Consider the following 11532-nt stretch of genomic DNA (forward strand, 5'->3'; position numbering starts at 1 on the left):
ATCTGATTACGTAATGCACGTTACTGGTAATGCATTACTTTACTTGTAACATCAAAGAGTAATCTGATTACGTAATGCACGTTACTTGTAATGCATTACTTGTAACATCAAAGAGTAATCTGATTACGTAATGTTAATGCATTACTTTACTCGTAACATCAAAAAATAATCTGATTATGTAATGCACGTTACTGGTAATGCATTACTTTACTTGTAACATCAAAGAGTAATCTGATTACGTAATGTTAATGCATTACTTTACTTGTAACATCAAAAAATAATCTGATTACGTAATGCACGTTACTGGTAATGCATTACTTTACTTGTAACATCAAAGAGTAATCTGATTACGTAATGTTAATGAATTACTTTACTCGTAACATCAAAAAAGTAATCTGATTACGTAATGCACGTTACTTGTAATGCATTACTTGTAACATCAAAAAATAATCTGATTACGTAATGCACGTTACTTGTAATGCATTACTTTACTTGTAGTTGTAACATCAAAAAGTAATCTGATTACATAATGCATGTTACTTGTAATGCATTACTTTAATTGTAACATCAAAGAGTAATCTGATTACGTAATGCACGTTACTTGTAATGCATTACTTGTAACATCAAAGAGTAATCTGATTATGTAATGCACGTTACTTGTAATGCGTTACTTTACTCGTTACATCAAAAAAAGTAATCTGATTATGTTATGCATGCTACTTGTAGTGCGTTACCCCAACACTGTTTCAGATGAGATTGAAAAACATTTGATCACTAGTTTGTTTTTTGTTTTTCACAGTCTGAAAGTGAAAACACAAATAGGTTTTCTCAGAGGAGATCAACGTTAGAAATGTGTCCATCTTAAGACATGAACAAAATGATCAGCTAATAAGGGTAAATCGACATACTCTAGACTGGAGGGAGCGAGAGCGTTTTCTGTCTGAGTTGGATTTCCACACAGTTGTACCTTGACTGGTTGTAGAGATATTTGATGGAATCACATCCTCATGTTCTGATATCAAAGACATGCAAAGTTCTTTGTCAACTGGTCGAACAGGAACACATTTTTGCATTTATATTTTTTGTGTATATTTTATAGTTTTCACATTTTATATAATTTTATTCATTGGTTTGTTAAATACATACACAATATTGCTGTGGTATTACTGTATTATGTTAAATACAGCACCTCTTCAGTTAAAATAAAAAAACGCATAATACATTTCAAATCTTGTTTTTCATGCCCTAAGAGCAATAAAAACACAAAGGTAAAACAAATCCTTCCCGAGGTTGTCATAATTCATGCATGAAAGGGTTAATGCAATTACATCAGAAGTAACTGAAATTAAATTACAGAAAAATTAAGAGTACTTTTCCAAGGGACAAGTAATTAAATGACTGTAATTAATTTATTACACCTAACACTGATTATAATAATAGCGATGATGACGATAATACTGGTAGCCTACTTCTACTAATAATAATAATAACTTACAAATAATACCGGTAACTATATAAAGGTAAATTATAAAGTTAAATTAAACTTAATTAATATATTGCGCAAGTATTTTTTAAGTTGCTATATTTTTTAAGTTGCATTAAGGATTGAAATAACAGCTTGGAACAATTTTTAAAAAATGCTTAATTTACATTTGTTTAAGTAAAACTGACATATAATCAAAAAATGAGTGCGTAGTAACTTGGCAAGCTTCATTTTAGCACCTGTCAGTAGGGCTAATAATTCTTACATTTATAGGAAACAATGAAATCAAACTAAATACATTAATCTTTCTTTCCAACTAAACTAGAATGATGTAAATATCAATTTAATTATATGCAAATTCTTCAAAACATCAGCAAATTACCTCTTTTTTGAGCAACAAGTGCACATTTGTGTGCCAAGTATTATACAGTATATTATACTTATCTATTGATGTTGACCCATGAAATCAGAATCAAATTTGATTAAAGATATTCAAAGCAGTTAGGATCACAAAGTTACTATTACTATACCATTATATAAACCCATATATTCTAAAACATCCTTCTATTTTATATAGTAATAAACAGCCTCAAAAAGCTAAATTCACGTGTAAAATAGTACGCTAAATATTCTCACACTCTCTATCCATTCAAAAACACTCCGCAAGCAAGGGATCCAGTTCCCCTCTTCTGATTGGTCGAGCGTCCCTCGCAAGTGGATTCCTATTGGCTGAGCCACCTTGCCGCAGCGCCCCGCCATTGGAACCTGGAAACAGCGCCACAATTTATTTTCGAGTTGTTGCGTTTGTTGAATGCGTTCGTTTTGTATTTCATTGTTTATTGACGACAACTGGCATTTCTCCGTTTTCAGACACGTTAAACGAGATAAATTATTAACTCAGTGGTCATTACACTCGTCTTGGCGCGGTTAATACCGCTCGAAGGGCTGGAAGGACCGTTTTAATACATTCGTGGTCCATATTCACGCTCACACCCTGCAAGATTTGCAGCGTCGCGATTAAAACACGACGAAGACATGAGCAAAGCGTTCAAACAGCCCAAAGGTAAGACATTAAATACCCTGCATCAGATATAAGAAGGTTTAAGTGCTATGTTATCGGTTTTTAACCGTTTCTAGTAGTATTGTAATGTTAGCATGAAAGCTAAGTCTCCCAACCTGCCAAACATATCAAAACATCCTATCTGAGTAACGTTATCTAAGGTATTTTGAAAGCGTAACGTTAACGTTACTCTTCAGGAAAAAGCATCTGTGCATGATCAGATTCAGTTCATTAAAGAGGCATTTTTTCCCACAGAATGAATCGTGTACATGTGGAATTTAAAGGGTTGCCCGCCCACATCTTGGAGAACAGTGTTAGAACAGAAACCCTTCAAAACCTCAGGTAACTACTTAAGCTTTCTCATGAATTGCACCCAAACCACTATTTTAAAACGTTGTTATTGTTCATAAAAGTAATGATTTTGTATGCTTTTAAGGTCATCGGACAATGTCCACAGTCCACTAACATTCCCAACATCTAAAGTCTCTCTCTGGGATCCATCTCCCAGTGGTGATGTTGTCAGTCTGCATTTCTCATATTATAGGTGAGCCTTCTGTCATCTATATTTGTAAGTTTATGGGTGAACCATATTTTCATATTTTACACCATCAACGTCATGTGATTACTTACTGGGGAAAAAAAACCACAGTCTTGATTAATTTTTATGTACTAGGGATGATGATAGCAAAATGTATTTTGCATTTAGCCTTATTTTGATGTTTATCGCTGTGTTAATTTTAAAATTGTAATAAATTAAATACATTTTTGTTCATTTCTTTGCAGTCAAAGTTTGTCTTTTTTTTTCAGTAACAACTTTACAATAAGGTTCCATTTGTTTACACAAATCTTAGTTTTTTTTATCTTAGTTAATTTCAACATTATTAATAACAAAAGTTGTATCTGTAAATATTATTTAATGGATGTGAGTAGACATGAACAACGAACAGTTGTATTGTTATTAGCCTAACTGATGTTAACACAGATTAATAAATGATGAATTGCTCAATGTTAGTTAGTGCATTAACTGGCGTTAACTTATGAAACCTTATTGTTAATTGTCACCGTTTTTTCTATTCTTTTATTTTTCTATTCCCATTTAACTTGAATTAGTTTTTATTTCAGACTTCGTTTTAGTCAATTTAGTTCTTCAACTTTTAACTTCAAAAATTAGAACTAACTGAAATAGTTGTTCATTGAATATTTTATTATATTTTAGCTTTTGCAATTACTGAAGATGACTTTTAAGTATTTTGTAAAACTGTTGGAATCATTTTATGCTCTCACACTGTAAAAAAATAATATGATCAGTAAGTTATGACAACAAATGTTTTTTACATTGCTTTAACGCATCAAAATAAGTTAAGCAATTTTCAACTTCAGCTTAATGTAATTTAAGTCAAAATGACTTAAACATCCAAGTTGATTGTACTTAAAAAAAAAAAAAAAAAAAAAAAGGCAGCAACTTTTTTTTTTACATTGCAATAACATTTGGTGTCTTTCAGGAATCCAAGACTGTTACTTGTGGAAAAAGCCTTACGTTTAGCTCACCGGCATGCTAGACAGACCAACAAGCCTCAGTTTTTCTGTTTCCTGCTTGGGACGCTGGCAGTAGACAGCGGTCAGTATAGTGCCTGTATTTGGACATCTTACAATGATTCATATTTCGATGCGTTTTAGTGACTAGATCTTATTTTCCAAGACGAGGAAGGTGTGACGATAACCCTGGATCGTTTTGATCCGGGCAGAGAGCAGACAGGATGTCCTGGGAAAGCACCAACTGCCCTGCTCCCCGGAGACATCCTTGTGCCATGTGTATTTGAAGGCCAGCATGCTACTATCAGCACAGTGCACTCGGGGGAGGATTTGAACATCTCATTTAAGGTAACTGACCTGAGAATTGCTGACAGGACATGTTTAGGATCGAATGGCTGGGGCGCTTTCCTCTTGTTGCTATGGCAACTTATTGAGACACAATAACCTGTCAGTAACAGCTGCCCTGATTGTGACTCAGTGTTCCTTAGAGACAGGTGATTATAATATGTGTGTGCGTGTGGCACTGCTTCCATCTGCTGTGGATAAATTACATTTAAAAAATATATTTAAACAGAAAATGGTTATTTAAATTGTAATAATACTTCACAATATTACTGTTTTACTTTATTTGATTAAATAAATGCAACCTTGGAGAATATAAGGCTATGTTCAGACTGCAGGCAAAAGCGGCCCAAAACCCTACTCATGTGGGCCACTTTCATATGTGCTCCTAAATCAGCTATAGGTCTGATGTTTTGCAATGCAACCTCAAGTCTGAACATTGAGGAAAGACTGTACAGGAAAAACGTTGCCTCCTCGTCTGTGTCCTCGTCGTCGAGGGTTTAGGTTTGAGCGTAGTTAATGTTTACTGTGCTTGTATATTTTAATGTTATTATATTTGTTATTTATTGACTGGTGGTGAGAGAGTGCCAAGGCACATTGTATTTCATTGCTGTAGTACGCTGTACTAATATGTATATGACAATAAACTTGAACTGAACATTTGTCTATAACTCTGTATAGCTTTACGTAACGCGCTGATGACGTGGGATGTCTGCGTGGAGGTATGGAAATACATCTGTTGACAGGCAGGCAAGACATAAACTTTTTGGTCCTGAGACTTCCACAGAATATATTTTTGCCTTCCCATCCTTTTAAAAAATAATGTGAACAGCCAAACAAAAAAAAATGGATCTGAGCAATAAATCAGAATTGAGCACCAAGGTTTGTAGTGTAAATGTAGCTTTAACGAGGTTAGATGTTGTGGGAAGGAGTAGGCGGGAACCGGCGAATATTTAAAGACTTTTAATAAAATAAATAAACATATACAAAAAAAACGAAAGTAAAGACGGCAGCCCCTCACGGTTGACTGCCGCCACACATAATAAAACAAAAAACAGTCCAGGCCTGGTCCTCTCTCGTCCTTCACGATCGTCACTCCTCTTTTTCTTTTAAATTTTACGGACATTTAGATTAAATGGTCCATTAATGCTTACTTTCATGTCTCTTTCTAGATGCTTCAACATTTCTGCTGCAGTAAAGAGACGCTGGAGTTGTCCAAACTCCTCACCTTGCGAGCTCGTCTCAGCTGCTCCGAGAACATGGACAGACTCACCTTTGACGTGTCCTGGGCGGCTGTCACACTGGCCTGCACGCTAGATGCCGTCCCTGTCCGGGCAGTGCCCGTCATCCCTACCGCACTGGCCAGGAATCTCAGCAGCCCAGCAGGTGTGACCCAAAACAGCAGGAAACGTGGGTAAGGAAGCACTTCTCTTTTCTTATATGGCCATGTATCCTCCTCAGAATCTTTTTGTGTTTTAAAATGTGACATTCTGTCTCAGGTTTCTAACAATGGATCAGACCAGGAAACTTCTCCTCGTACTTGAATCCGATCCGAAGGCTTACACTCTCCCGTTAGTAGGAATGTAAGTACTTTAAGTGTTTAAAATTGATGACTGTCTTGCTGTCTTTATTCAGCCTGTTGGAAGGCATAATAATTCAGCCCCATTAATTACATGCTTGGAGTCCCACTAGATGTTCAGAGTAGGTGTGTAACAGTTGTTCTCCTGTGGCAGATGGTTGAGTGGCGTTACACACATCCATAATCCTCTGGTGTGGGCGTGGTGTCTGAGGTACCTGCACAGCTCCGCCCTCCAAGACAAGTGAGTGTCCCATCCATCTGCTCTTTTGCCAATAAGTCAGTTAACTCCAAGAAGGGCTCAAATATAAAGACAACATGAAATTAAAATGTATGTACGTATACGTGTATGTTATTCTGATTAAAAATGTTTTCATAATCTTTCATTTATAATAGCTTTCTCTGCATCTGAAATGAATTTTCTGATTTTGTAACCATAAAATATTAAATAAATAATTATAAAAAAAAATGTGTAAAGTTAAATAACAAAATATTACCCCACTTTTCATGATATAATCAATAATAAACATAGTTGTTTATGAAATCATTGTTTTAATATTATTGTTGATGTAAAGTAAATGTGATCTCTTCATTGTGTTGCTAGAATTTTTGTGAAATCTTTGAAAAATGATTATCAAAACAAAAAATTCCTGTTCATGTCTACATCTGATGGCTTTCCAGAGTGATGTCAGAGGGAGGTGCTTTCCTGGTGGTCCTGTATTCTCTGACTCACCGGGATCCAGAGTTCTATCAGTGTAAGCCATGTGTCGGGCAGCAGCAAATGAGCTTTCAGCTGCTCACCAGCAAAGAGTCGTTCACACTTTACAAGGTCGGTTCGTCTATGCCTTTGTACTCGACAAATTAAATCTGAAAATGCCAAGGTGTATAGGAAACATTTTTCCCCTTTTCATGCAACCTGTACTGATAATGTGTAATCTGATTATGAAATAAATTTGTAATATGTCTTAAGCAAATGTGTTTTTCCAATTGATCTTTGGGTTTTGTATTGCATATATTGTACTAATTGGTTTTTAGGGTTGCTTTAATTATTAAAAGTTTTTTAATCATACCACATATTTTACCAAAACAGAATGTAGAGCCTTCAGAAGGACGGCCTCTACAATTTGAGCTTAGTGCTGAGAACCAAAATCAGGAAACTGTGCTGTTTGAGGAAGTGCTCTCTCAGACTGTGTTAACAGGGTAAAGTCTTTTTATTTATCTAAAATTTCAACTTTTATTTAATTGAGATTTATGTTTGGCTGTTTAGTGTATCTGACAGAATACAATATTTTTAAAGCAAGAAGAAATATAACACATTATATCTGCTTTGTCTTATCAGGATGACTCTTGCAGCATCTTCAGTTGCTCCTCAGAATAAATTGTGTATCAGTGATCATGACTCAGGTGTAGAAGATGAAGACCTCTCTCCTCGGCCATCTCCAAACCCTCATCCTGTCAGTCAGCAGGTTTGTTAACTTGTGACCTTGCACCCCTAATATACCTCTTCATTCAGGATGGATTACCATTTAGCAGGTTCAAATATTCTTCTTTTTTTCTTCAGACTAGGCGTGTTCATCCTTCAGTTCCAGAACTCTCTATGGTATTAGATGGCAGTTTTTTGGATGCGAGCTTTGTTAAAACACAAGACTCAACTCCTGTTCCTCATAGCCTATCAAATGTTCAGCGGAGAAGCATTAGTCCTGCCCACCAGGGCCTCTCAGTGTTGAGACCTCCAGAACAGAGTAGTGTCCCTGGACCACCCCCAATCCGAAGACCACTAACTTCTCTCCTCTCTCAGCCGAAAAACAAACTACATCCTTATCCAGGACAACAAACACCACAATCCAATGCAAATAGAAAATCCCTGCCCTCAATAAGATCAAGAGAGGGCTCGTCAGCATCATCCATATCATCGTCTTCATCTTCTTCCTCGACAAAGAACGCTGCTTCGCCCAATGGCTCTTTTCATCAACAAAGGCACCGTTGTTCGCAAGGTGTTCCGACCAAACCCCAATCAGTTTATTCCGAACCTCCAACATTGGGTCACTGCAGTGCCAGAAAAAGTTCAATAATGCCTAGCCAGACCCCCATCCCTCATCCGTCCCAACACAGACTTTTCCATAGCACCCCAGCCACCAACCCTTGCAGCTGCTGCACCAACCAACCCACCCATGTTCCCATGTATCAAAACAACTGGCAAGGGCCACCAGTGTATCCCACTGTTGTGCACAATCCTTGTGGTTTTCAGTGCGGCGCTGAGAGTGCCCCACCTAGGGATCACTGCCTCTCGCCTTCTCTGCAATCTTTGGGTTGTCGCATATCTCCCACTAAAAGTCCTGTTTGCCATCCTCCTGTTCCAGTTCACTACTCTCCATCACCCAGTCCATGTTTCCCCACAGTTAACCCCAACAAAGGTTCTGTTGAGCAAGTCCCTTCCTGTCAAGCCCAGTGCTGCCAAGTCCAGGACACCCCTGTGGGTCTGCTTCCTGCTGATGCGTATAAGATGCTCATGGATCAAGAGCGTCAGTTGAAGCTACTTCAACTCCAGGTTCGTATTAGTTTCATTGTTTTTACGTTGACCTGTCACCGCTGGTTGTTAACAGACTTTCCTCAACAGATTCAAAAACTCCTTGAGTCTCAGAGCAAGACGACTCCAGTATCATCTAGCGAACATGCTCAGCAGGAAAGAGCCAATCAGATGGCAACATCTCCACCTAAACTAACAAGTGTCAGTGTCGCTGTAGGAACAGGTACTATGACGGAAGGTTGTTGCATTTATTATCTGTTCTTTTCAATGTCATGAAGTTCTTGTCTATTGTTGTTTGTTATTTAGGGGCGAGTTTGTTTTGGACCGATCCCCAAGAGGCCCCCACACATAAGGCCTCAAGTCTGGATTGGCAAACCGAGATAGAGCCAAAGTCTGAAGGTCAAAACAACAGTACAGTCACTTCCAGACTCGGATCTGAAAATGCATTTCATTGCTCTGAAGAGCAGAGTCCAGGATCTCTACATCCAACATCTCCACAACACGAGTAATGAGCCCTGTTGTTTTTTTTTTTCAGAAACCATTTTTTACCAATTTGATTGAAGTCCATTATACTTGATTTGTAGAAGGCTGTTATGTTTTTGTTTTCCAGGCAGTGTTTAATGTTTATTGAGACTTTATTTGTCTTATACAGCATGTCGTCTGGTTTTGGAGCCCATTCGTTTTCCAGTCCAGTGTTGGGAGAGAGTGCTAGCATGTATTATCCCTCACAGTCACAGAGCCAAAATTTGTCTCAAAATGGAGAAATGGACGACCCAAGATTTTACCAAGAACTACTGGTATGGCCCCATTTTTATGCTTTAGCTGCAATTTTCACATGTTTAATTTGAAATTGACACAGTATTAATGTTCAAACTAACTTTGATTTTAATTCCTGCTCCAGGGTCAGGTGCAAAGTCGTCTGCAAGGCTCCACGGTTGTGGTTGAAAAAGTAGAGCAAGACCATCAGAGTGTCTCAAACAGACAAAGTCTGTCTCCTGTAGGTCGTCAGTCAAGAAAATCTCCGACAACATCCATAGCCCAAACTCAAAAAGCTAAGCACAGATCCAGTCCACCAGATCAGGACCGTGTCTTAACTGCAACGTTGAGACAACTCCATCAGTTCGGGGTGAACGTAGACTTGGACTCTTCCCAAGCAAAGATGACACGTGCAACTGTCGAGAGTGCCAGGTAATGACATAGTCTGACAGATTGTTTAATCAAAGCATTATTAAAAGTTGTTTCTTACACATTTTTCTCTTCAGTACCCTCGCTTGCATAAACCCTGATGCTGTGATTTCAAGACTAGCTCTTTCCGAACCAGTGGGGACCAGCATTTGGGGACCAAGCGGCAGTGTAGACCTCAGCCTGGAGGCCAACGCTATTGCACTTAAGTACTTAAGCGACTCGCAACTGTCAAGACTCTCATTGGGCGGTCAGTCCTCCATGTCACATCCAGACCCTGGCGCAATTCTCCTGAGAAGACCTTCTGCTGAAAAGAGCAGTGTTGGACTCAGTATACTGTCCCCCAGCAATATGTCTCTTGCTACCTGTAAGTACATGAAGAAATATGGACTGATTGAAGGAGAAAACAGTAGTGAGGAAGAGCAAGAGGACGCCGTTCTGGTAGACTCCGCTCTCGGGTGTTCCGTACAGCATGAAACGTCCAAGAACGTGAGCGTTAGGCAAGACCGCGAAGAACAAAGTGCTGTGGTTCTCAAAAACATTACAAACAAGGCAGTCTCCAATCTCTATATGACTCCTGTTGACTCTCAAGAGCAGTTAATTCGAGACTTGCGGCCCAAAATGCAGCTGCTTATGCGTGGCGGGAAGAACCTGGAGAAGGAGAATGACGCAAAGAATGTCCTGCCTCAACGTAGGTCCTCGCTAACTGAAAACCAGAGGACGCAGGAAGTCACGGAGCCTCAGGGGTCAGTGGGAAATTTCCTGGATCTGAGTAGGTTACGGCAGCTGCCCAAGCTCTTCTAAAATGCACCATTTTCCAAATGGTCAACGAGTTGTTTCTGTGTGTGAAAGGGATTCAAGGGATGTCTTTCTGTTTTAATGCAATCCTCAAAAATGTGTCTTTCATTGTTTGTTTACATAGTATAACATGATTTTATTTTTTGTAAAGTGTACAGACCCTTTTCAGTAAATGATTTTAAGTATGTTTTATTTCTGTAAATTGTCTTTTGTAACCCAAAGGGGCCTTTTGTGAAAACTTGAAGGATTTTTACATGACATGACACATAAGGAGTCATCAGGGAACAGCAACCGAGAAAAGTGCCATGTATGAAGTGACTTACTCCGGGCAGTATTGTTTCATTTTCCCTTTACTAACTTTAAACGCTTTTAAAATCTTCTCTTTTGTTTTTGGCATTACTTGACAGCTGAATTACCTAAAGTCGGACAATTTCAGAGGGAGAACTTTTGCCCAAGTTTTTTTATTGCCTTTTGTGTTCTGTATGTTCTTTTTAAATGACTTTATGTACATGTATCTGTCTCAATTAAATTACGTATTCTTTTATTTAACTTCATTGTGTGAGTTTTATCTCTGACCATCACAACCTTGTTCACATATCCTGATAGATCAGGAAAAACGCATCTCCGTCAACTAATTAGTAGGTTAATATTTAGCAAAAACACCTGGCAACAAAACCGCATACATTTACATAAAAATATCTAGGGGCCAGAATGGAGGCTCTTTTGATTTGTGCTGGTAAGTTACCACTGAAGATGGTTTCTACATCCAGAACATTCTAGAAACTGCACTAAACACCATTTCATGGTGGTGACTTCAGCATGCACAAGAACCATTTTCTTCAAAACATTTGTTCAGACAAAAAAAGGCTTGGACACAACCTCTTGAGTTTCTCATCACCCTTTACTAAATCTAAAGAGGCTCATCAGTGATTATGGGCCGTGTTTCAAAACCGAGAAGTTTTTTGAGCCAACAATAAGCATTGGACATTACCAATACTGTCTATGCCGGTTTTGAGACTCTTAACTCCATG

At 38.2% G+C, this 11532-nt stretch overlaps 1 protein-coding gene across 1 annotated transcript; it reads left to right on the forward strand.

Moving 5' to 3' along the window:
- Positions 1-2237: 2237 nt before the first annotated feature.
- stil (STIL centriolar assembly protein) lies at positions 2238-11054 on the forward strand. The gene is made up of 17 exons (XM_081384157.1): positions 2238-2546; positions 2799-2885; positions 2980-3087; positions 4046-4161; positions 4243-4424; positions 5591-5832; positions 5918-6001; positions 6152-6238; positions 6676-6823; positions 7085-7194; positions 7334-7460; positions 7556-8542; positions 8612-8744; positions 8828-9026; positions 9174-9318; positions 9423-9709; positions 9784-11054. The coding sequence occupies exons 2-17, from the start codon at positions 2800-2802 to the stop codon at positions 10505-10507; spliced, it is 3765 nt and encodes a 1254-aa protein (XP_081240283.1). The 5' UTR covers positions 2238-2546; position 2799; the 3' UTR covers positions 10508-11054.
- Positions 11055-11532: the final 478 nt, after the last annotated feature.

Source organism: Scardinius erythrophthalmus (assembly GCF_964197995.2).
Source record: "Scardinius erythrophthalmus genome assembly, chromosome: 14".
In the NCBI taxonomy this organism is placed as follows: Eukaryota; Metazoa; Chordata; class Actinopteri; order Cypriniformes; family Leuciscidae; genus Scardinius; species Scardinius erythrophthalmus.

Coding starts and splice junctions, on each gene's coding strand:
- stil (XM_081384157.1), top strand. CDS start 2,800: ATGAATCGTGTACATGTGGAATTTAAAGGGTTGCCCGCCCACATCTTG. Junction 5,833..5,917: donor CAAAACAGCAGGAAACGTGG/GTAAGGAAGCAC, acceptor ATTCTGTCTCAG/GTTTCTAACAATGGATCAGA. Junction 7,195..7,333: donor TCTCAGACTGTGTTAACAGG/GTAAAGTCTTTT, acceptor TTGTCTTATCAG/GATGACTCTTGCAGCATCTT.